At 41.7% G+C, this 26,879-nt stretch overlaps 1 protein-coding gene across 3 annotated transcripts in view; it reads left to right on the top strand.

Moving 5' to 3' along the window:
- Positions 1 to 26,879, top strand: part of FRMD4A (FERM domain containing 4A) — a 367,797-nt gene that overhangs the window by 24,112 nt on the left and 316,806 nt on the right. For 2 of the 3 annotated variants that reach the window (XM_068987913.1, XM_068987914.1), the window contains exon 1: positions 18,388 to 18,546. The exons of the other annotated variant lie outside the window; for it this stretch is intronic. In XM_068987913.1, the coding sequence (XP_068844014.1) occupies positions 18,388 to 18,546 (159 nt within the window). Of the gene's footprint in view, positions 1 to 18,387; positions 18,547 to 26,879 lie in introns of those variants that run through there. 3 annotated transcript variants of the gene reach the window in all.

Here is a 26,879-nt window from a genome sequence, read left to right as displayed (position 1 = left end):
ATGGCATCACTGACTCAATGGACACGGGTTTGGGTAGACTCTGGTAGTTGGTAATAGATAGACAGTTGGTGGGAGGCCTGGTGTGCGGCAGTTCATGGGGTCACAAAGAGTCGGACATGACTGAGCAACTGAACTGAACTGAACTGTTCATAATAGTCTCTTATAATCCTTTGTATTTCTGCATTCTCTATTGTAACCTCTCCTTTTTCATTTCTGATTTTGTTGATTTGATTCTTCTCTCTTTTCTTCTTAATGAGTCTGGCTAAAGATTTGTCAATTTTGTTTATCTTCTCAAAGAACCAGCTTTTAGTTTCATTAATCTTTAGTATTGTTTGTTTCATTCCTTTTTCATTTATTTCTGCTTGGATCTTTATGATTTCATTCCTTCTATTAATTTTGGAGGGTTTTTTTGTTGTGTTCTTTTTCCAGTTGTTTCAGGTGTAAAGTTAGGTTGTCTGTTCAGTGGTTTTCTTGTTTCTTGAGGCAGGATTGTGTTGCTATGAACTTCTCACTTAGGACTGCTTTTGCTGCATCCCACAGGTTTTGAGTTGTGTTTTCATTGTCATTTATTTCTAGAAATTTTTTTATTTTCCTTTTGATTTCTTTAGTAACCTGTTGGTTTTTTAGAAATGTGTTGTTTAATCTCCATGTGTTTGTGTTTCTTAGAGGTTTTTCTTGTAATTGATATCTAGTCTCATAGTGTTGTGGTCAGAGAAGGTGCTTGATACAATTTCAATTTTCTTAAATTTACTGAGGTTTTATTTGTGACCCAAGATATGGTCTATCCAGAAGAATGTTCCATGTGCACTGGAGAAGAAGGTATATTCTTCTGCATTTGGATGGAATGGCCTGAAGATATCAGTGAGATCCATCTCATCTAATATATCATTTAAGACTTGTGTCTCCTTATTAACTTTCTGCTTTGATGATCTGTCCATTGGTGTGAGTGGGGTGTTAAACTCTCCTACTATCATTGTGTTACTGTCAGTTCTCCTTTTATGTCTGTTGGTGTTTGTCTTATGTATTGAGGTGCTCCTATGTTGTGCATAGATATTTACAATTGTTATGTCTTCCTCTTGGTTTGATCCCTTGATTATTATGTAGTGTCCTGCCTTATCTCATGTAATCTGCTTTATTTTAAGGTCTAGTTTATCTGATATGAGGATTGCTACTCCAGATTTCTTTTGCTTCCCATTTGCATGGAATATATTTTCCCATCCTCTCACTTTCAGTCTATATGTGTCTTGAGGTCTGAGGTGGGTTTCTTGTAGACAGCATATATATGGGTCATGTTTTTGCATCCATTCAGCCAGTCTGTGTCTTTTGGTTGGAGCATTTAGTGCATTTACATTTAAGGTAATTATTGATATATATGTTCCTATTGCCTTTTTCTTAATTGTTTGGGGTTGATTTTGTAGATCTTTTTCCTTCTCTTGTTTTTCTTGACTATATAAGTCCCTTTAACATTTGTTGTAAAGCTGATTTGGTAGTACTGAATTCTCTTAACTTCTGCTTGTCTGAAAATCTTTTTATTTCTCCATCAATTTTGAATGAGATTCTTGCCAGGTATAGTAATCTTGGTTGTTGATTTTTCTCATTCAGTACTTTAAATATATCCTGCTATTCCCTTCTGGCCTGCAGAGTTTCTGCTGAAAGATCAGCTGTTAAGTGTATGGGGTTTCCCTTGTATGTTACTTGTTGTTTCTCCCTTGCTGCTTTTAATATCCTTTCTTTGTGTTTACTCTTTGTTAGTTTGATTAATATGTGTCTTGGTGTGTTTCTCCTTGGGTTTATCCTGTATGGGACTCTTTGTGCCTCTTGAACTTGATTGACTATTTCCTTTGCCATGTTTGGAAAATTTTCAAGTATAATGTCTTCAAAGATTTTCTTGTACCCTTTCTTTTTCTCTTCTTCTTCTGAGACCTCTGTAATTCTAATGTTGGTTCATCTGATATTGTTCCAGAGGTCTCTGAGACTATCCTCAGTTCTTTCCATTCTTTTTATTTTATTCTGCTCTTCAGAAGGTATTTCCCCCATTTTATCTTCCAGCTCACTGATTTGTTCTTCTGCTTCAGGTATTCAGCTAAGGATTCCTTCTAGACTATTTTTAATTTCAGTAATTGTTTGTCTCTGCACATTTATTCTTTAATTCTTCTAGGTCTTTTTTGATTGATTCTTGCATTTTCTCCATTTTGTTTTCAAGGTTTTTGATCATCTTTACTATCATTATTCTGAATTCTGTTTCAGGTAGTTTGTCTATTTCCTTTTTATTTATTTGGACTTCTGTGGTTCTAGATTGTTCCTTCATTTGTGTAGTATTGCTCTGCCTTTTTGTTATTTTTTTTTTAACTTACTGTGTTTGAGGTCTCCTTTTTCCAGGCTTCAAGGCTGAGTTCTTTCTTCCTTTTCATATCTGCCCTCCTAAGATTGGTCCAGTGGTTTGTGTAAGCTTTATTAAGGGTAAGATTTGTGCTGAGTTTTTGTTTGTTTGTTTTTCCTCTGATGGGCAAGGCTGAGTGAGGTATTACTCCTGCCTGCTGATGATTGGATTTGTATTTTTGGTTTGTTTGTTGTTTAGATGAGGCATCCTGCACAGGGTGCTACTGGTGGTTGGGTGGTGCCAGGTCTTGTATTCAAGTGGTTTCCTTTGAGTGAGTTCTCACTATTTGATACCCTCTAGGGTTAGTTCTCTGGTAGTCTAGGGTCTTAGAGTCAGTGCTCCCACTCTAAAGGCTCAGGGCTTTATCTCTTTTCTTTAGACTGGGGGCTTTTGAGTCTTCAGAGTGAGATTTCATGCTATTGTTGCACATGAAGGTCATGGAAGTTTTTTAAATATATATATAAGAAAGAGTGTGGTATCCCCAGGTCACTGTGCTGTGATGAAATGTTCTTATGGGCCGTCTGCCAGGAGAATGTGCTCTACCTCTCTGTCAGGTGAAAACCATCTGCCAGATCATGCTCTGTATGTACCAAACTAATTGGAAATTGCCATCTGGTGTTTAAGAGCTATTAGGCAGATGACGCTGACCTTCTTGTATTCCCCTTGCTGATCAGGATAGACTCTGGATGTGTCTCTTGGTTCTTTTCAGGCTCTTTTTAACAGAACAGCAGAAGTGACTGTAATAGAACTAGACATCAGACTTTTAGACCACGGTGTCAGGCTGAACCTCCCCTGGTTTTCTTTCTGCTCTTTTCTATTATTCAGTTGCACTCAGGACATCTCAGGGCTTCCCGGGTGGCTTAGTGGTAAAGAATCTGCCTGCAACATAGGAGACATGGGTTCAATCTCTGGGTCAGGAAGATCCCTTCTAGAGTCATTTTCTAAGTGAAACATTGCTTTGAAATATAACAAGTAAGAAACCCAACTATGTCATCAAGGAGGCCCTCAGTTTTGTACAGACATCTCACCTGGGACTCTCATAGTTTCCCACTCCATAGCACATCCTTGAATGGGAGTGTGTGTGTGTGTGTGTGTGTGTGATATACCCATATTTAGGAATGAAGAGCCACATTTTAGCCAGGCTTCTAGGGATAGATTTGCTTATATTGAGATGCAGGAAAGAAAGAAAGTATTTTTTGTCGATGGGTTAGTGTTATTTACATAGATCTTGCCCACTCAGTGAGCAAAGAAAGCCCCATGGTGTCGGGGGTCATAAGAGAGGAAGAAAAGGACGCAGCACATTGAGATGTTTCATTTCTGAGAAGCATTCCTTCCTTGGAGAGTGTAAATTCTTAAATATCTAATCCACTCTGAAATAGTCTGTCCCACCGCAGTCAGAGTCCACTGTGAGAATTTTACATTTGCCAAATTTGGAAGTCCAACAGACCTGAAACAGTTCTGGGTCCTAAAAAGTCTTTAACCCTTGCATAACCAAATGGGAATCTTTATGGGTTTTGCATAATCCTAAGAAGTCCTCCGGAGAAGGCAATGGCACCCCACTCCAGTACTCTTGCCTGGAAAATCCCATGGACGGAGGAGCCTGGAAGGCTGCAGTCCATGGGGTCACTGAGGGTCAGACACGGCTGAGCGACTTCACTTTCCCTTTTCACTTTCATGCATTGGAGAAGGAAATGGCAACCCACTCCAGTGTTCTTGCCTGGAGAATCCCAGGGACGGAGGAGCCTGGTGGGCTGCCGTCTCTGGGGTTGCACAGAGTCGGACACAACTGAAGCAGCTTAGCAGCAGCAGCAAGAAGTCCCCTACATAGATTAAAGGCAGATCAGGGTTTATATGTGTGAAGGAGATCATTTCCATCTCACTCTGCCCAAATAATAAAATAATTAGGCCTGTGACACCAGCCCTCAGCCTACTATCCTATGAGATTTTTTTTTTCACTTTCTGTTACATCCTCCAAGATAGTTGTCTCTATTAAATGCATTGCTTTTCCTTTTAAAAAATAAAAGCAAGTGTTTATTTTTTGGCCACAGATGATATAGAGGGCCCCTGCCTTGAAATGATTTGGGTTTTTTTTTTCCCCTCTTCCTTTACAGCTGTGACCTAGTTAATTGTAGGTGGGGAGCAAACTCTGAAATCATTCAACTTTCTTCTTTACTTAGAAATCTCCCTCCATGAAATTGTAGGATGTCCTCCTTAATAACAGGAAGTCAGGTTTCAAGATCAGCAACATTTGTGTCCTTTGTGTGTTGAGATAAAGAAGAGCGTTTTGCCTGCAGTTTCCTCATGGTTAGAGGAGAGAGAGAGGACAGAAAGACATGAAAATGACCCAAAGATGAGTCACTCATTTCTAAAACAAGAGTCTAAATGCTCTTTGTTGATGTGGATTTTAACCTCTGAAACGTTCTGCCCTCTTGACCACAGGGACAAAGGAGTAAGTGATTCAGGCTCTCAGCTTGGGTGCTTCATCCCTGCATTTAGGGAGTCAAGTCCTGAAATATCACATCAGTAAGAAGCCATTTTGATTTAAAAATAAAGGTGCATTACTAAGAGTCAGGCTTTTCAAGTCAACAAGTGTGTTCTCATGGTGGGAAGAAAATCCTTTTAACAAAATAATTATTTTAACTAATTGAATTATTTGGGGGGAGGTTAGAGGGGGGCAAGGAATCATTGGGTAAAAGGTCCTCAAGTGTTGATTTTTCATTCTGTGTATGGGATAGAGGTCATTCACTAGCCTCTACCATGAAAAGATGTCCAGGAATGAAACTGTAAAAAGTAAAAAGTCATGACTGACTCACTTCCATTTCTCTACCACTGAGCCACCAGGGAAGCCCACAGTAGTGTATTTTTCAGCCTTTAAAAAGGAAGCGAATTCTAACACAGATTACAACATAGATAGACCTTGAAAATAGCTAAATGAAATAAGCCCAGTCACAAAAGAACAAATACTGTGTGACTCTGCTTGCATGAGCTATCTCGAATAACCATATTCATAGAGTCAGAACAGTGGTTTCTAGGGACCCCGGGGAGTTGTATGTTGGATAATAATTTCAATTTTGTAGTTAAAAGATGAATGATGGTGATGATGGCCCAACAGTGTGAATGTACTTAATACCATTGAACTGTTCACTTAACATGGTCAAAATGGTAAATTTCATGTTTATATATATTTTACAAGGCTTCCCAGGTGGCTCAGTGGTAAAGAACCCGTGTGCCATTGCAGGAGATGTGACTTTGATCCTTGGGTGGAGAAGATCCCTAGAGACGGGAATGGCAACTCTCTCCAGCATTCTTGCCTAAAGAATTCCATGGACAAAGGAGTCTGGCAGGCTACAGTCCCTGGGGTTGCAAAAGAGACACAACAGAGCAACTCAGCATGCATGCATATTTTGTAATATATTTTTTTTAAAGATCAGTATTTGTAACCTAGAGGGTTGGAGGGTATGATACCCAACAGGTATATGCTTCCATGCTTCACACAGGAAATGAGGAGGGGGTGGTCATCCTGGTTTGGGCTCTGAACACATGTTCAATTTCATGAAATCCCTGCGATGTGGGCTGCTCTGTTTTCCACGTTTTGAAATCCAGTGTGAGTTTAAGTGGAACAAGTGGAGTGGTTCCTCAAAAGAGTGTTTCAGGCTGCTTAATTGTGGCCAAACTCACAAAGGAGATCTCAGACCTGCCCATTATGGGTGCTTAAATTGACAAGACCCTGCTCCCAGCCGTGGTACAATGAGGCCGTCGTCCTGGGTTTATTAAGAGACACGAGCAGAAGGCACTGAGCTCGTAAGTGCCTCCTCACAGCCAAATCCTAAATCATCACCTTTGTTTTTCTGCATCAAGCAAGTAATAACCACCCCAATCCAATTTCCTCCCTCTCTTGTGGAAATGGCAACCCACTCCAGTGTTCTTGCCTGGAGAATCCCAGAGACGGGGGAGCCTGGTGGGCTGCCGTCTATGGGGTTGCACAGAGTCGGACACGACTGAAGCAACTTAGCAGCAGCAGCAGCGGCATACCACACAGAGACTTCTTTAGAAAAAAAGGAAAGAATTCATTATATCTTTCATAACAAATCAAACAATAAAGTCTCAGCCAGTTTTCCTTACAGATTTTCAGATGCTTTCATGGCCTGGGTGGGTATTATTATATTTTTCCCTCTTGCATTGTTAAAGGGTGTTACATTTCTTTCCATCACCTGTTTCCCTGGCCCTCCTGCCTATGCAATTTTAGGGTTGCCAATTGAGGAGAAGGACCTCTTGCAAATTAGGAGACACAGTGAGCCTTGGATTAAGTGTTTCACTTATATGGGCTGTTTGGCCTCTGTCAGAAATTGGGAAGACATAAGAGAGATCTAAATAAAAGGAATTTTATTTCCTATTACTTATTTGACTGCATCAGGTCTTAGTTGTGGCGCACTGGTTCTTTCGTTGTGGTGCCTAGACTGGCACTTGGACTTTTAGTTGTGGCGGGCAGGCTTAGTTACTCCATGGCACGTGGGATCTTATTTTTATGACCAGTGATCAAACCTGCATCCTCCACATTGCAAGGCAGATTCTTAACCACCAGGGAAGTCCCAGTAAAAGGAATTTTAGGTTGGTGGATATGGGTACCTGCTGGAGCCTTACTTCCTTCTCATCTGTGCACTTGTACTTTGGCAGGTCCCAACTCACCTGCTTCTAGCTGCAGATCCTTATGCCCCGCTAGGAACTTGACCACTGCTGTAAAGGGAAGGTTGTGAAATCCCCTGGCATAGGCAGAGGGAGGAGGGTTTTTCCATCCAGCCCTATGTCCAGCTGTGAAGCCTTGGCTTACCTTTCCTTATATCATTTGATCTGTTTGCTTTCAGCCCACCTGGTTTCTGGCCTCCTCAAATTCTACATTCATTAACTTATTAAGTGCAGATATTTTGATTGCCCACTTTGAACTCATTGGTTCACCTTGGCCTTTAAACTCTTGGTGACTCTGAATATCTGTGACCACTGACATGATTTCCTAGCCATAATTTTCCTAGATCTCCAGCCTCAATATAGTTCTTAGTTTTCCAAGCTCTGTTGCTAAATCCTAAGCCATTTCTATTATACTTGGTCAGTCAAGGATGCAGAAGAGACCCCACCACCCAGAATCAGGTTAATTTAAATGGTTCTGAAAAGCAGCACTCCAAATAAATATTTTTATCCATAAGAGATCTTAATGAGAAAATATAGTTAATTCTTCAACAGTAGTCTAGGCAACTCACTACATTAAGAAGCTGAGCCTAAAACAGGCCTAATTTTGTATATATTAAAGGATTTGCTTCTTGGCTCACTTCAGTTTTGTAATACAAACATCCAGTTCTTGGAATGATCCAATCCCTCTTGATCAACTCTACTAAAGAACTCATGGTTGTTTTTTGTTTTGTTTTATCTGTTTGGGGGTTTTTCTGTCGTTACTATGGATCTTGTTCATGAGAAGACTTTTATTAACTCTAGAAAATGTGACAGATTAGAATAAATGTGACAGACAGATTTATTGCCACAACCATGTAGGAATACAGTCTCTGGAACCGGGCATAACTGTGGGACTTCTAGCCTAGGTGGTACTAAGGATAAGGATACAAAGCCCTGGGGTAGCCCAGGGGGGTGGTCAAGAGGTAGTCTCCTAGCTGGGTTCTTCTGATGGCAGACATCCTTTATTTCTCTGCTTTTTTCCCCCTTGGGAAAAGCATTCCAAGAAAGCAAGGGGGAAATGTAGCCTAGAGAACAGCTTCCCAAAGTCATTATCTCACCAAAATGGCATCTAATCTACAAAAGCGGGATTAACCCCACTTCCATTAGCAAGGCCCTTCCATCCGCATTCATCAAGCCTCCAGCATCATCACTGTCATAATGTGTCATGTCTTCACTGCTCAATGAGAAAAGGGATGCAGGGCTAACCCTGTACACCTACTCTTTGAGAAACCAGAGCAAGAAGAACCACAGAAGCTCCCGTTATAGAGCTTAAGCTACTCCAGGGTAGATTTTATGAAGGCACGTCACCCAAGAGCAGCAGGAAGAGCCACAAGCCTATGCTTTTATGTAAGAGACACATTTTCATTCATTCTTTGCCATTTCTATTCTTTCTCTGCCATTTCCAACATTTCTGTTAAGCTCAAGACACTGAATGGATTTGCTAAATTAGAAGAAATTTTAAAGAAGAGCCAAACTTCACTAAAAATGAGTAACAAGTTTTTAAAACCTAATATATTATGAACAACATAATAGTATGAAGAACGTCAAGTCCACAGTCAGGGCAAGGGTTCAAAGGAATTTAAGCTATCGGTAAAAAAGTAAGTGTTCTTTTTCCTGATTTACCTCTTATCAATTCTACTTGCCTTCCATTAGAGGGAGAAACATTAACTTCCTCCTCGCTGAGCTTCCCTCAAACCTCTTCACAGTTTCTAGACACAGATTTTCTAACGTCTTCTTGGTTCCCCCTTGGAGGGAAAGTTATCTCTCGCAGCTCTCCTCTGAGCAGTAACTCATCCTAATCCCCTCCATGAGAAGGAAGAGATAGTTCTCAAGTGGCCAGCAGACCCTGCCCCAGCTTTATAACTCCACTCACAACAGGCCCCAGACCCTTCCAACTGCTTAACAAACCTTAAAACAATGCATTTATTTTTTCACATTAAGGCTGTGATCATATAAAACAGGCTTGCAAAATATATGCTTAAAAAACATCCTTGGCCACTGAATTCCATGGAAACCAAGTGAGAGAGATTAAGAAAGGGAGGAGGTGGGACATTTAATATCTCTTCAAGGTCTGGACTGATTGGTTCAGGCAGCCCTGATTTTATTTCTACAGGGGCCTGGCATGTATCTGAGAACTAACCAGAGTAATTGATAGGATGACATCACTTTTACAGCCCCAGGATCCCTTGTATAATGGTTTTTAGTGCTTAGGGGAAATACTTCTAAACATAGCTCTTGGCGTGCAGCTCTGGAGCCCTTAAACCAGAGGGCAGTCCTGCCTCTCTGCTACTTTCCCAGGGACCCAAAATATTTTCATGTACACAGCCAAGCTTTTTTTTTTTTAATGATTTTCCTACCCCTAAATGATCAGAATGCGCTCCCTAGCATTTTATTCCCAGGTTGAAAAATAATGACGCACTGATGACTCTGTCAGAGCTGGGACATTTTCCAGACCCAAATATGGAATTCAGTGTGTTAGTGAGCAGTTCTGAAACGCCTCAGAATTTCCAAAAATTGTTTGGGTTCGGGTTTCGCATGTCACCCACTCACTTCATCACACAAGTGCTATTTCTAAATATCCTTTTCCCAAAGAACTGCCACTGGGATTATAAAGAGACAAATGTGAACTTCCAGCAGTGTTGGGAGGTTTGCCCCAAATGGTAGGCATGAGAGTGTCAGGAGCAGAAGGAAGAGAGGAAGGGCAAATTCTGGGCTCTTCCAAGACTTCTGCCTCTGTGTCCCCAGAGCCCATTCACATGCTTGGGGCTAAGTCAGGAAAGACGGCAAGCCAGCCATGAAAGGTGGGCACTGCCTGCTGGCCCTTGTGCCCCACCCTATCCAAAGGCCGTGTTATAGAACCCGACCAGGAAGGCACGATACTTGACCCACCAGATCAGCTCTAATCAAAAGGACAGATGTTCACAAGGTGGGCAAGGATGTGGAGAAATGAAAACCCTCACACATTGCTGATGGGTATGTAAAATGGTGCAGCAACTATGGAACACAGCTTGTCAATTTCTTAAGAGGTTAAACATAGAGATGACATGGCAGTGGCTCTCCTAGGTAGCTGCCTAAGAGACATGCAAAATGGTCAGTTCAGTTCAGTTCAGTCACTCAGTCATGTTGACTCTGTGTGACCCCATGAACCACAGCACGCCAGGCCTCCCTGTCCTTCATCAACCCCCAGAGTCCACCCAAACCCATGTCCATCGAGTCGGTGATGCCATCCAACCATCTCATCCTCTGTCGTCTGCTTCACCTCCTGCCCTCAGTCTTTCCCAGCATCAGAGTCTTTTCCAATGAGTCAGCTCTTCACATCAGGTAGCCAAAGTATTGGAGTTTCAGCTTCAACATCAGTCCTTCCAATGAACACCCAGGACTGATCTCCTTTGGGATGGACTGGTTGGATCTCCTTGCAGTCCAAGGGACTCTCAAGAGTCTTCTCCTACACCACAGTTCAAAAGCATCAATACTTTGGTGCTCAGCTTTCTTTATAGTTCAACTCTCACATCCATACATGACCACTGGAAAAACCATAGCCTTGACTAGACGGGCTTTTGTTGACAAAGTAATGTCTCTGCTTTTTAATATGCTATCTAGGTTGGTCATAACTTTCCTTCCAAGGAATAAGCATCTTATAATTTCATGGCTGCAGTCACCATTTGCAGTGATTTTGGAGCCCAGAAAAATAAAGTCAGTCACTGTTTCCACTATTTCCCCATCTATTTGCCAGGAAGTGAAGGGACCAGATGCCGTGATCTTAATTCTCTGAATGTTGAGCTTTAAGCCAACTTTTTCACTCTCCTCTTTCACTTTCATCAAGAAGCTCTTTAGTTCTTCTTCACTTTCTGCCATAAGGGTGGTGTCATCTGCATATCAGTGGTTATTGATATTTCTCCTGGCAATCTTGATTCCAGCTTGTGCTTTCTCCAGCCCAGCATTTCTCATGATTTTCTCTGCATATAAGTTAAATAAGTACGGTGACAATATACAGCCTTGATGTACTCCTCTTGCTATTTGGAACCAGTCTGTTGTTCCATGTCCTGTTCTAAGTGTTGCTTCCTGACCTACATACAGATTTCTCAAGAAGCAGATCAGGTGGTCTGGTATTCCCATCTCTTTCAGAGTTTTCCACAGTTTATTGTTATCCACACAAGCCTTTGGCATAGTCAATAAAACAGAAATAGATGTTTTTCTGAAACTATCTTGCTTTTTCAATGATACAGTGAATGTTGGCAGTTTAATCTCTGGTTTCTCTGCCTTTTCTAAAACCAGCTTGAACATCTGGAAGTTCATGGTTCACGTATTGTTGAAGCCTGGCTTGGAGAATTTTGAGCATCATTTTACTAGCATGTGAGATGAGAGCAGTTGTGTGGTAGTTTGAGCATTCTTTGGCATTGCCTTTCTTTGGGATTGGAATGAAAACTGACCTTTTCCAGTCCTGTGGCCACTGCTGAGTTTTCCAAATTTGCTGGCATATTGAATGCAGCACTTTCACAGCATCTTCTTTCAGGATTTGAAATAGCTCAACTGGAATTCCATCACCTCCACTAGCTTTGTTCATAGTGATGCTTCCTAAGGCCCACTTGACTTCACATTCCAGGATGTCTGGCTCTCGGTGAATGATCACACCATCATGATTATCTTGGTCATGAAGATCTTTTTTGTACAGTTCTTCTGTGTATTCTTGCCACCTCTTCTTAATATCTTCTGCTTCTGTTAAGTCCCTACCATTTCTGTCCTTTATTGTCCTTTATTCTGTCTTTTACCAAGCCCATCTTTGCATGAAGTGTTCCCTTGTTATCTCTAATTTTCTTAAAGAGATCTCTAGTCTTTCCCATTCTATTGTTTTCCTCTATTTCTTTGCATTGATCGCTGAGGAAGTCTTTCTTACGTCTCCTTGCTATTCTTTGGAACTCTGCATTCAAATGGGTATATCTTTCCTTTTCTCTTTGCTTTTCGCTTCCCTTCTTTTCACAGCTATTTATAAGGCCTCTTCAGACAGCCATTTTGCTTTTTTGCAAAATGTACATCCACACAAAAACCTGTACATGAATGTCCATAACAACATTATTTATAATAGCCCTAAAGTGTAAACAATCCAACTGCCCACCAGTGGATTAATGGATTAACAAAATTGTTATCTCTATACAATGGAATTTTATCCAGTAAGAGAAAGAAGTGAAGTGCTGATACCTGCTACAACAGGAATGAACCTTGAAAACATGCTCAGTCAAAGAAGGCAGGCACAGAGATCATACTTACGTAAAATGTCCAGAACAGGCAAAGCTATAGAGACTGAGAGTAGATTAGTGGTTGCAGGTGGCTGGGGGAAGGAGGGAGAAAGATGGGAAGTGGTGGTACCAGCTGATGGGTATGTGGTTTCATTTTGGGGTGATGAAAATGTTCTCAAATTAGATCGTGGTGATGATTATAGAACCCAGTGAATATACTAAAATCCGTTGAACGGTATACTGTAGATGAGTGAAGTGTAATGGTATGTAAGATATATCTCAATCAAGGGTTCTTTTTTTTAAAAGGTGAAAAAAATTATTATATCAATGTGCACTTAACAAGCATATGCTTTTTGGGACATACCATAGATAATTTTGTCTCAAAATAGTGATACATATAATCCAGTTAAATGTAATATTTACTCAAATCCAAAAGGACACACCAATCACTTGATGAAATTCAGTCATAATTTCCATTAAAATGAACAATCTCTATTAAAAGTTTTAAATTTCTTTTTTAAACTGCTAGTTAAGAAAGAGCTGTGGTCATAACACATTTTGTCACACTTCACATTTTGTTGCACTTCTTGTGCTTTGTGGGTATTTTGGTTGTTACAAATGGGAGTTCTGTGGCAACCCAGTGTCAGGCAAGTCTATCACCACCACTTTTCAGACATTTGCTTATTTTGTGTCTCTGGTCACATTTCAGTAATTCTTGCAATAATTCAAACTTTTTCATTTTTGCTATATTTGTTATGGTGATCTGTGATCTTAGATGTTACTCTTGCAGAAAGATTATATCTCTTGCTGGAGGCTTAAATGATGGTTAGCATTTTTAGCAGAGAAGGCAATGGCACCCCACTCCAGTACTCTTGCCTGGAAAATCCCATGGACAGAGGAGCCTGGTAGGCTGCAGTCCATGGGGTCGCAAAGAGTTGGACACGAGTGAGCAACTTCACTTTCACTTTTCATTTTCATGCATTGGAGAAGGAAATGGCAACCCACTCCAGTGTTCTTGCCTGGAGAATCCCAGGGATGGGGGAGCCTGGTAGGCTGCCGTCTACGGGATCGCACAGAGTCAGACACAACTGAAGCGACTTAGCAGCAGCAGCATTTTTAGCAATAAAATATTCTTTCTATTACAGTATATATACTATTTTCTAAACATAATGCTATTACACACTTAATAGACTACAGCGTAGTACAAACATAGCTCTTATATGCACTGGGAAACCAAAAATTTTGTGTGACTCTCTCTATTGTGATATTCACTTTATTGTGGTAGTCTGAACTGAATCAGCAATTTCTCTGAGATATTTATTTATTTATTTAGCTTAATTTATTTTTTAATATAAATTTCTTTATTTTAATTGGAGGCTAATTACTTTACAATATTATATTGGTTTTGCCATACATCAACATGAATCCACCACGGGCGCACACGTGTTTCCCCATCCTGAACCCCCCTCCCACCTCCCTCCCCATACCATCCCTCTGGGTCATCCCAGTGCACCAGCCCAGAGCATCCTGTATCATACATAGAACCTGGACTGGCGATTCATTTCACATATGATATTATACATGTTTCAGTGCCATTCTCCCAAATCATCCCACCCTCGCCCTCTCCCACAGAGTCCAAAAGACAAAGAATGATGGGCCAATTTCATGTAAAGAATGAAGCTTCCAGTTCTACCCAGACTTGCATTTTGGTTACACGTGAAGATTTAAAAACAAAAGCATTCTATTGGTGGAAAGAACTAAATGTGCAATAGATTTCAGCCTGTTTGATCCTGTGTTGGAACCCGGGGTGGGAGGGAGTGTGGGGAATAGAGAATAAAAATAAGAATTAGTGCTAAGGGCTGATAAGGTCTGTGACACAGAAATATTAACTGTACACAAAACCCCATAGACATCTGCTCTCTACAAAACCTGAAGATGTGGTTGATGGGTGTTTCTGAACACATCCCTGCTTTTTGCCTCACTCTTGTGGATCCCTTTGTTTGCTCTCATCTTCTCAGGCTCACTTAGGAATAAGTTGCCTGTTGATCCTCGTTAGTTCCTCCAAAAAAGCAGATGTGGCTTCAATAAGGTGTTAATTCTGGCTGAAATGTCATGGCATTGGATCTCAACCAGACTGGGCCTTGATGCTGGAGAAACTAACCTTTCCCCTCCAGTTCTACCAGCAAAGCATAACATAACTCATCTAAGAGAATCTTTTAAAAATGGCTATTTGTGCCTTCTGGTAGCTGAATTTAACCTAACATAGAGTATAGCCAGTCAATCTTCTGGCTGACATCTTCTAAAATAGATGTCACTAAATAATCAGTGGGTAATTAGGATGGGTTAATTAGATTGCATTTCTGAACATATTTCTTTGGTTGCTATAAATAGACTTCTCCTCTTGTGTGCCATTTCCTGTGTCTCTGTATATTTGCAAATTTTGTTCATAATGACGCTAGGCATTACTTCCAACTTGAGTTTTTCCAAATTCTTTTCAAAGTAGTAATTATGTCTGAAAACATCCCTTGAGTCAGGCAAAGACAATTATTGCTTTAAAAAAGAAAAATCCCTCTGTCTTTACAAAAATAGTGAGGAGAGTCTAGGAGCAGAGATGGAATACCCAAAGGCATGGAGATGGAGAGAACTGGAGCAAGGGTGGAGCAGATGGGGGAGGGGATCCAGGCAGAGCCCTGCTCTCGGCCCCACACTCCCTGGGAGGTCCTGCCCACCTCTTCCTGCCTTTGCTCTATGCAGGAACTCCTGGCTTCACCAGGCTTGCCTCCCCCTGGAGTCAGTTCCCTTCCTAAAGGTGGAACCATAGGACTAAGACACCAGTTTTATCAGTGATGTTCCCCCAGGGCAGACAGCAGGCAAACACACAGCAACTGATGCAGTTCTGCCAACTAACTCAAGACTTGGACTCTTTACCCCAAACATTAGCAAAGAAGTTCATGAAAGGAGGGGTGATGCAGGGTGGATCTTGACTATGTCTTCCCAGCATCTCATGGTGCTGCTCTCCATTTCGACACCCAGCAGTTCACCACTTCATTATTCCTGAGGCTTGGTGATCAAATGTCTAAGGGATAAACCACCTAGCAAACTAGTTTTCTATCATTTTCAAAAAAAGAATAAAGGAAGTGATTAAAGGGATTTGGGAGTAGCAAGACAAATCTAGGTCATTTGTTGGCTTGGTGAGCCCTGGGGCCGTGTCCCAACATCTGCACAATATCCATGTGGCCTGGACAGGTCTTTCTGATTTCCTCCTCTGTAATATGAGGGTACAAAGACACACAAACACACAGAGACAAACACACACACAGAGACACACACATTTATATCTAACTGCTCTGAGCATCATAAATCCCTTTAAAGACACACGGCATAATCTTTGATGCTAGTGGTGTTTGCATGCACATTCTCAGATGCCATCAGGGAAGCTGCCCTGTGAAAGTTTGAATTAATGACTGAAAGTCTAGGACAGAATCAGATATGCTTGAAAAGACGGGACCACTGAAACCAGGTAGCATCCTCCACCAGCACTAGGGCATGAGCTGTCTCTGCCACCTGTGCCTCCCCAGGTTCAAAGTCATCCGCTGGCACGACCAGGCTCAAGCTGCAGGCTCTTGAGCCAGTCCCTGCAGAGGACAGCCCTGTCCCTGTGTGCACCAAAGACTTCAGGGCAGTGTGATTAGGCCCTGCTGTTCTCAGGGATTAATATGTTTATATTCAGGCATGTTTTTAAAAAGCTTATTAGGTTACCCTTAGACTTCAAAGATTCCCAGACTATAAGCTAAATATATATTTAACTATAAAGAAATGTTTTAATCACGTTATTTAACAATAGTATAAAACAGAACCTTTAAACTGGTCCCTATCCTTTCCATAATTACATGCTCTGATAAGAGCCTGGTTCACGGCCAAAATCCCCATGGAGATGTATGAGCTTGGGGACATAGACAACAGCTAACTATGATATCGCTTGCCTTTGTTTCTTTTTGAAAATACCAAAGCAGTTAGCTAATGGTAACGGAGCAGTCACTTTCCATATACTACTTTTTAAAAATTAACTTAGCTCTTTCTCTCTTTTTTTCTTTCTTCCTTCCTTTGTTCCTTCTTTCTTTCTTTCTTTTACTTGAAAGTGAAACTTTCTCTGCTGATGTCTTTGTAGAAAGACAGGATTCCTTTGTAACCCCACCACCACCACCTTTTATTTTGGGGTGTGTGAAAATAAAGAAATAATATACAGGAATAAAATCATGCAGTTTTTCCCTGGAGCCATGACCCACGGGAAAATGATAAAAATCATCCAAGAAGATTGTCGGTGAAAGTGATCTTCACATATTCATTAAATGAATGAGTGCATGGATCCATAGCGAAAGGGATTCCAAAAAGGTGATTCAAAGAAACACAGATCTGGAAATGATCTCAAGAGTTTTATATTATCAAAGAAACACAGATCTGGAAATGATCTCAAGAGTTTTATATTATCAGTGGTGGATAGTATCCTAGAATTACTTGATTATGGGAAACACTCCCCAAAATTAAAATCAGGTACATGCCACACCCTGTGTTATCCGCTTTAAGTATATCCCCTGACTTAATCCTCACAACAGCCCTGTGAGGTTGGTACGCTTTCCACCTGACAGATAAAGAACTACTAGGGTTGGCCAAAAAGTTTGTTCAGATATTTTCCATAACATGTTATGAGAAAACTGAGTGAATTTTTTGGCCAACACAATAAACCAGAGAAGTCAATGTGTCTGAGGTCACACAGTAAGTGGCAGGGCCGAATTCAAACTCAGTTACGTCTTGCATCAGGACACTCCAGGAGGTAGTGAGTTATGAGTTCCATGGGTTATGTTCTACTACTTTTCTGATGATAGTAAAGGTTCCAGTTGAAGAGACAAGATAATCAATCAACATAAAGGATGTGCAGAAGGCAAATATGCCTCAGTGACTACCAAACACTCAAAATGATGTTAAGCCTAAACATGCTGTTTCCTTAACTGTACAGGTTGTGTTATGAGCTAATCCTCCCTCCCCTTCTCACTTTGAAATCTTGTCTTTTGGTCAGTAAGCTATTGAACTAGACGCAGATGCCCTTCTGAAACATGGTTTAAAATAATCAAAATAATAATCACAAAAAAATCAAAACTCAAAATAATTTGATTGACATCTCAAAGAGCTTTATCTTATTTAACTGGATGCCCTTCCTTGAGTTAAGGTCACCACAGGATTTATTTAAAACATGATAAAGTCACAGAGCATTTATAGAAAATGACCCATCATGGGGAAAAGCAGATAGGCCACCTTTATCCCCCTTATCCCCTCTCCTCTAAAATCTCAGATGTGGATATTACATCTAGCAGATAAGCTTTCTTACTGCCCTTCTCTTCCTAACCTAAACTTGGGAGATTTCCAAAGTAAATGCCTGGGTATTTACAAATTGTCGACAGATATAGCAGTTTTTCCAGTGTTGATTTGGAAAAAAAAAAAAAAAATGGCCTTTTGGCTTTGTCATGAAGAAACTCTGGTTCTGGAAGTTTTAAAGAGTTAAGAGTCTGGACGGAATGCCTTGGGAATGTTGGCGGGAGGCTGAAAATCCATCCCTTTTGCTTCTCACCCTGGATGGAATCCCGGAACCATGAGCACACAGTGACGACTCTGGGTCCACGTTCTTTCTAAAATTCTGTTCTGATCTGCCCTGAAAGTCAGCTGGGTGTCCTCTGAGGTCCACCGAGTGCTATTATCTGCAGGGGAGGCTCGTTTCTACCTTGTCCTGGGAGACTTTCAGGAGACAGGGAGAAAACATTCTCATTTAGGAGCTGTTAGCTCGTCCTTGTGCAGAAAGAGTCTCTGAAGCCTAGTGAGGGTGCTGGGGAGGCAGGGCAGGGGGTAGGACAGAGGCCCCAGTGGAGGCAGAGTTATTTGGCCTGCATTTTTCCTGGTCTGATGACATCTCAGTGACATTTGAACTTGGCGTCAGGAAAAGAACACAGCCCTGCATATGGGGCCTGGGACCAGAAGGGCAGAGGCGGGGCCTTGGCTGGCATGGCTGCAGGACTGCTGGACTCTGAGGACCTGCTGAGTGCCTGGGACCGGCTGGTGTGGGGCCTGACTTGCCGGGCTCTGAGGACGTGCCAAGGCGGAAACGTGCGGGTCCTGCAACTGATGCTGAAACCATGGTGCATCTCCAGGGCTGTCTACCAGGTGGGACCAGAAACTCCTCTTCTGTTTCTTTGTAGCATGAGAAATTCGTGGGGAATGGTGGGAAAGGAACATCAGCTCTTGTCATTTCTGCATCATGTGTAATAAGGGGAGGAGTCCACCTTCATCTGGCATCATCTTCCTGGTGCCAGGCAATGGGAGAAGTGCGCTATAAGCAGGATCTAATTCAGTTTTCCAGACAACCTGATAAAAATGGGTGTTTGTGGCATCTTTTGGAGATAAGGTTATTAAAACTCAGGAAGGGATATAAGGTGTTCAGTGTTACCCAGCTGATAAATGATAGAGCTCTGGGATTTGCACCCAAGTTTTTCTGGCTACAAAGATGAGGATGCCCTCCCCACAAGTTCATGCTCCTCTCACAAGAGATGCTATTTTCTCAAAGAGTGTGTGTGTGTGTATAGGGGTGGCGATACGGGGTGTTGGCTGGCAGGACAGGAGTTGAGGAGGGATGAGCACTGAGCAGCAGTATTGAGTCCCCCTCTTCCCCATTTCACCTCCCTCCCATTTGGTAGCCTCCCTTCTCAGACATTCCCACACAAATGTGAGAAATGGGGAAAGTTTTCTGCAGCTGGGCAGCCCTTCTAAGCCCACTGGCTGGAGACATAGGGCTCTTAAAAAGGGATAGGGTCTGCTTTCCCACCCATCCATCCGGACTGGTGGCATGAAGCCAGGTCCCTGCTGACCGTGGGGCTTCAGTCCTGATAGCCCAGCCCAGCCTGAGAAGAAGGATCCAGACCAACTGAGAGGGCTGGGGGAGATGAAGGCAAATGAGTAAAGGGCCAACTCTGTCCCTGCCTGCTTCTTGGAGGCAGGTGTCACTAGCTTGGCTTCAGTTAATGTTTCCTTGTAGTGCTCTTTCACTAAGTTAGCTTGAGAGGTGTTGGCCCCCTCTCTGCTTCCCACACTGCTTGGAAGCAAGCAGGCACAGCTGGCCTTTGTATTCTTAAGCATAATTTGGCTGCATATAATCTCTTAATGTACCATAGTGGCTAAACAGAGGCCCCTGTAGCCACCTTCCCCCCAGCCCTCCCGGTGGACTGTCCGTACTTGCACTGAATGAACAGCTTCTTGGAAGATGAGCCCAGGTACCCTGGGTTGGTTTCACAGACAGACACAGCCCTCCCGGAACCCCTTCCTCCTACTTCATCTGCCTGTTGGCAGACGGGATGAAGACCATTCAAGTCATTTCTAAAAATGAGGATTTTTTTCCCCAGAATTCTTGTGTTTGAGAGGCATATGCCTATAGTTTTGCTGCAAACAGCAAATAAGGATATGTCTGTAATAGATCATATATAAAAGAAACTTGAAAGAAGTCTTCCGAAATTTGACAAGAATCTGAAAAGTCTTTGTAATGTTTCCCATGACAAATTTTGATTCTGAAAGACATCTGGGGGAAAAAAATCACCCAGATAGGAGATACAAACAGTAACTAATGTGGCTGGTTTGTCCATTTGAGGATTTCTTTAAAACCTTGGTTTTAGAGTCAAATCTCAACAGCTTGGTGTTGAGACTAATTCCTTAAACAAGATGAGTCTGTCTTATTTGTTGCTAATTACAAATGAATTTGGGAGTCTTGGCTTCTTACCTCTGTTTCCCCTTTTCTTTTTTATTATAATTTTTATTATTTCTTGGCTGCACTGTGGGGCAGGTGGGATCTTGGTTCCCCAACCAATCAAAACCATGCCCCTGCAGTGGAAGCATGCCAGCCACTGGATCTCCAAGGAAGTCCCTCTTCCACATCCTTTTCTCTCCTGTTTTCCTTGCTTTATGTTTCATTAAGTTATATACAAATCAGGATTCTAAATCAAGGGAGCAGGGTGCACTAGCCCCATGTCGGTGGGCTTTTTAAAGACTTTCCTTCATGTTATAAGTGTACTGGAGAGAACATGGAATTATTGGCCGTCAGACCTGGAAGACACTTTCCTCCTGCTACAACTTCAACTCAATTCATCAGACACTTACTACTTGGCCCTTGGGAGGCAATTGGGACTCAAAAGCTAATCACACCTCATGGTTGTCCATGATTTGTCTCTGGCCATGCCAGACTGGCCAGCCAAGCCAAAATGGTCAGCTTAGAGGTCAGCTGCCTATGACCCACACAGCCTGTCTTCAGCCAACAGGTAATTCCCACAGGTGGCTTTGAAAGGCATTTGTGGTGGGGAAAGCAAGGGCAGCAGGTCTAAATGAGTTCACTGACCTAAGAGGCCATGTTGACCAGTGAGCTGTATGCAGAGCCAGGCTAGGGGTCTTGGAAAAGAAAGCATAGCTGAGAGCAAAAGACAGCTGCACTGGACCCGAGTGGACTGTTCAGCTCCATCACTCAGTCGTGTCTGACTCTTTGCAACCCCATGGACTATAGCACGCCAGGCTTCCCTGTCCTTCACCAACTCCCAGAGCTTGCTCAAACTCATGTCCATTGAGTCGGTGATGCCATCCAACCATCTCATCCTCTGTTGTCCCCTTCCCCACCTGTCCCCAATCCCTCCCAGCATCAGGGTCTTTTCCAATAAGTCAGCTTTCTGCATCAGGTGGCCAAAGTATTGGAGTTTCAGCTTCAACATCAGTCCTTCCAATGAACACACAGGACTGATCTCCTTTAGGAGGGACTGGTTGCATCTTCTTGCAGTCCAAGGGACTCTCAAGAGTCTTCTCCAATACCACGGTTCAGAAGCATCAATTCTTTGGTGCTCAGCTTTCTTTATAGTCCAACTCTCACATCTATACATGACTGCTGGAAAAACCATAGACTTGACTAGATGGACTTTCGTCAGCAAAGTAATGTTTCTGCTTTTTAATATGCTGTCTAGGTTGGTCATAGCTTTTATTCCAAGGAGCAAGTGTCTTTTAATTTCATGGCTGCAATCACCATCTGCAGTGATTTTGGAGCCCCCCAAAATAAAGTTTCTCACTGATTCCATTTTTTCCCCTTCTATATGCCATGAAGTGATGGGACTGGATGCCATGATCTTAGTTTTCTGAATATTGAGTTTGAAGCCAACTTTTTCACTCTCCTCTTTCACTTTCATCAAGAGGCTCTTTAGTTCTTCATCACTTTCTGCCATTAGGGTGGTGTCATCTGCGTATCTGAGTTTATTGATATTTCTCCCCATGGTCTAGATTCCAGCTTGTGCTTCATCCAGCCCAGCATTTCTCATGATGTACTCTGCATACAAGTTAAAGAAGCAGAGTACAATATACAGCTTTGACGTACTCCTTTCCCTATTTGGAACCAGTCTGTTGTTCCATGTCCAGTTCTTACTGTTGCTTCTTGACCTGTATACAAATTTCTCAAGAGGCAGGTCAGGTGGTCTGGTATTCCCATCTCTTTCAGAATTTTCCACAGTTTGTTATGATCCACATAGTCAAAAGCTTTGGTGTAGTCAATAAAGCAGAAGTAGATATTTTTTTGGAACTCTCTTGCTTTTTCGATGATCCAGTGGATGTTGGCAATTTGATCTCTGGCTCCTCTGCCTTTTCTAAATCCAGCTTGAATATCTGGAAGTTCACAGTTCACTTTCTGTTGAAGCCTGGCTTGGAGAATTTTGAGCATTACTTTGCTGGCATGTGAGATGAATGCAATTGTGCAGTAGTTTGAACATTCTTTGGCATTGCCTTTTTTTGGGGATTGGAACTGAAGGAATGGGGGTGGACTGAAGGAATCCCAAATGAGACCTACCATCTCCTGGGCACCTTCACCTATTCCCAGGCCCATTCACACTGGCAAGCAGGTTTGGTTTAAATGGACATGCAAAGCAAAATACCTGCCTGTCTTCAGAAGCTCACAGCCTCCTGAGGAAGAGTCAAAAAATAAATAGAGTTTTCAAAGGAAGAGTGGAGAGTAACTAATTTTGCTCAGGGAAGACTTATTGAACAGTCTTTTTTTCTCTCCTAGCCTGTGACTTCTCCATTATAGAATATAGCTTAGCTAAAGTGTAAGGGTAGGAAGGGAGATGGGAGGGGGGTTCAGGATGGGAAAGACATGTACACCCATGGCTGATTCATGTCAATGTATGACAAAAACCACTAAAATACTGTTAAGTAATTAGCCTCCAATTAAAAGAAATTAATTTTTTTTAAAAAAGTGTAAGGGTAAAAGAAGACATATTTGTGAAAGTGTGCTGCAACTGCTGAAGTATATACAGTGGAAATTATTGTTTTTTTATTGAAGTATAGTTGATTTACAGTATTATGTTAGTTTCAAGTGTACAACACAATGACAATATTATTATGGATTATTGATTATAGTCCATTTAAAATTATTGCAAAATAATCCAATATTTCCCTGTTCTATACAATATATCCCTGTTGATCTATTTTATACATAATAATTTGTACCTCTGAATCCTTTCCTCCTTTCTTGCTCCTGCCCCCTTCCCTCTCCCCACTGATAACCACTAGTCTCTTCTCTGTATCTGTGATTCTATTTCTGTTTTCTTGTATTTGTGTTATTTTTTAGATTCCACATATAAAGTGATATCGTACAGTATTTGTCTTTCTCTGTGTGACTTATTTTACTAAACATACTATCCTCTAGATCCATTCATATTGTTGCAAAAAGCAGAATTTCATTCTTTTGTATTACTGAGTAGTATTCCATTGTGTGTGTGTGTGTGTGTGTGTGTGTGTATACACATACATACCACATCTTTATCCACTCATCTGTTGATGGACACTTATATTGCTTCCATATCTTAGCAATTGTAAATCATGTTGCTATGAATATTAGGGTACGTGTATCTTTTCAAATTATTGTGTTTTTTTTTCAGATGTATACCCAGGAGTAGGATTGCTGGGTCATATGGTAGTTCTATTTTTAGTTTTCTGAGAAGCCTCCGTACTGTTTTCCTCAGTGGCTGCACTAATTCACACTCTCACAAACAATCTACAAGGGTTTCTTTTGCTCCAGTTCCTCACCAACGTTTGTTATTTGTTTTCTTTTTTGATGATAGGTTGCTTCCATGTCTTGGCTATTGCAAATAGTGCTGCTGTGAACGTTAGGGTGCATGTATCTTTTCACATTAGTGTTTTCATTTTCCTCCACTATATACCCAGGAGTAGAATTGCTGGATTATATGGCAGTTCTATTTTTAGTTTTTCATTATCATTTTTTAAAATATGCTGTATCCTTACTGTTTTTTTATCTTGGGGAAAAATTCATCAAGAATAGAGTGCCTTTAGTAATAGTAAAGGACAGGTAAGCCTAGAATACTGCACTCCATGGGGTCACAAAGAGTTGAACATGACTTAGCGACTGAACACCAATGCAAAACAATGAACAATGATTATTTGTTAATATTCTGTATTATTATTGGTTTTTATCTTGGGAAACATTCATCCAGAATGCCTTTACTTCCTAGTGGTAAGGTGATAAATGGCCATTTTTATGTGTTTTGTTTAGGCAATTGTCTAGGGAAAACTCTGTTTTCCTTTACTCTCATGCTGCTATCACACTCACAATGGTTTTGGTGTGGGTAGATTTTCCACACCAAGCAATTCTGACACTAACTGCCTTAGAGGGAGCACAAGCTCAGGTTAAGGGCTCAGGTTGAGAACTGCCCTACTCTTCAGACACCAATCACATATCCCCAGTTTACCCACAACTTCTGGCTGACTTGTCTACAAATTGGAGGTTCCCATGATCCCCTCCTTGGATTAGGTCATTTGCTAGAAGAGCTCACAGAACCCAGGAAAACACATTTACCAGTTTATTACATGATAGAGGAAATGAGCGGAGAAGGCAATGGCAACCCACTCCAGTACTCTTGCCTGGCAAATCCCATGGACGGAGGAGCCTGATAGGCTACAGTCCATGGGGTCGCTAGGAGTCGGACATGACTGAGCGACTTCACTTTCATGCATTGGAGAAGGAAATGGCAACCCACTCCAGTGTTATTGCCTGGAGAATCCCAGGGACAGGGGAGCCTGGTGGGCTGCCATCCATGGGGTTGCACAGAGCTGGACATGACTGAGGCAACTTAGCAGCAGCAGCAGCAGCAGAGGAAATGAGAAAGGACATAGACGAATAGCCAGATGGAGAGATTCATAGGGCAAGGTCTGGGAAGGTCCAAGTGCAGGAGTTCCTAGCCCTGTGGAACTGAGATGCATATTATCCCAGCACATGGATATGTTTACCAACCCAGAAGCTTTTTGAACCCCATATGTTTGAAATTTTATGGATGCTTCATCATGTAGGCATGCTCAATCATTAACTCAGTCTTCAGCCCCTCTCTCATTCCTGGAGGATGAGGATGGAGATGAAAGTTTTAAGCTTCCAATCATGGCTTGATCTTTCTGGTGACAAGTCCCCATTCTGAAGCCATCCAAGAGCCCAACAGAGTCACCTCGTAAAAACAAAAGACATTCCTATCACTCAGGAATTCTAAGGGGTTTAAGAGCTCTGTGTCAGGAACCAGGGTTGAAGTCCAAATATAAGAACAGAAAATGCTCCCAGTGCTCTTCTCTGTAAGGAAAAATTACAGGAGTTTAAGGAGCTCTGTGCCAGAAATGGAAGACAGAGACCTATATATAGATAACTTTTTTTTCTATTATTTCGCAGCAAAGCTTTCATGGTTGACAGTTTCTCCATTGCCTGAAGTGATGGCTATTATTCCCTGGTTGGACTTTTGATTCTGTCAGGGAGCTTTTAAAGCCACCCATGCCCAGGTCTGACTCCCAGAGAATCTTTGTTTAATTGATCTAGAGCCTATGTATGTATGTTTTTTAAGGTTTCTAGGTATTTATTGTGCGCTCGTGCTGAAGAGCCTCTGAGCTGAAAGAAGCTCATTCCACTGTCAGATAGTAAGCAGATGTTTATTTTCTGTGGCTGTGAGTCTATTTCTGTTTTGTAAATAAGTGCATTTGTATCCTTTTTTAAGATTCCACATGTAAGCAGTATCATATGACATTTGTCTTTCCCTGTCTGGATTCCTTCACTTAGTATGATAATCTTGATCATGATAATCATGTTGCTGAAATCTGGCTCCCTGCATTTTAAGTCTGATTTCTCCTATGTGAAGGCCACATAGTTCCATAACCAGGTGCTGTAAGATGTAGTAATATCTGGATAAGACCCCAGGCCCTGCACCTTTGTGGATAATACAGGTTAAGTCAACGCTTAGGGGTGAAGAATATGACTGAAAGCTGATCCTTCAATGGCATCATCCATTTCCATCTTTTCATGTGTGCTCAGTCGTTCAGTTGTGTCCAATTTTTTGCGACCTCATGAATTATAGCCTTCCAGGCTCCTCTGTCCATGGGGATTCTTCCAGGCAAGAATACTGGAGTGGATTGCCATGCCCACCTCCAGAGGATCTTCCCAACCCTGGGATCGAACCCAGGCAGAGTCCTTTCCATCTTAGCCACCAGGTAGTCCCATCTTTTCATAGATAAATGGAAATGACCGTGAACTTCAAACATGTATTCTTTTAACCCAAACTACATGTATCGCAACTCAACTGCCCCTGAGCTGAGCTCCAGAAAGTGTCCATGGCCATTCCAATGCTACGTGATCAAGAAGGGAAGTTTAGCAGAGGGAAGGTCAGTGCAGAAATAGACAGTAGACACAACTGATTGCAATTACAGTAGCTCCATTATGCAACTGTGACTGTGTACACATATTACCAGCAATCATCCTAGAGCCCTAGAAGAGATCCCAAGAAGTGACAGGCCCTGAAGTTTAAGCTTCATTAACATCATGATGAAGCCACCTTTTTCCCTCCTGCCCGACCGCTTATCATGAGTATGAATTACAGGAGAAATAAGGTAAATAAGACCAGTAACCTAAATTATTGCTGTGCCATAAATTGCTTCTGGCTCCAAAGATGAAGAGCACATATGCATGGCATATGGGAGTCTGTTTTAGTTTATTTTTTTAGTTGGATGTCATTCATTTTTTCTATTTCTTCATTTTTGGTCTATTTGCAGAAACGGCACCCTTCATGAGAGTTGTTAGCTTTGTTTCTGTTTTTTATTTTTTGAGGCTGCTGAACGAAGTCCAAAGAGGAAATTTACCTGCTCTTCCTGACTTTAGGATATAAGCTGTAGGGGAGAAACTAGGAGTGGAAAAATGTTCCAGTGTACATTCCCACCTTCCTCTAAGGAGTATGGTTTCTTATGTATATTTAAAATCATCCGCGGCTCACCCATCACTTTCTTCTAGAAGAGAATATGGACCAGGAGACAGAGTGACACGCAGGTGTTGGGAATTTGGGGAGAGTCCTTTTTTATTTATACTGAGAGGTTCTAACCCAGTGCTCTGACACTGCCTCTCTATGGCCCACAGAATCAGCCCTACATTGACCTGTATGTACTGAATT

Source organism: Capricornis sumatraensis, chromosome 15 (genome assembly GCF_032405125.1).
Source record: "Capricornis sumatraensis isolate serow.1 chromosome 15, serow.2, whole genome shotgun sequence".
NCBI lineage: Eukaryota > Metazoa > Chordata > Mammalia > Artiodactyla > Bovidae > Capricornis > Capricornis sumatraensis.
Note: the sequence above shows the minus strand (reverse complement) of the source record. Positions and strands in the feature narration are given on the sequence as shown.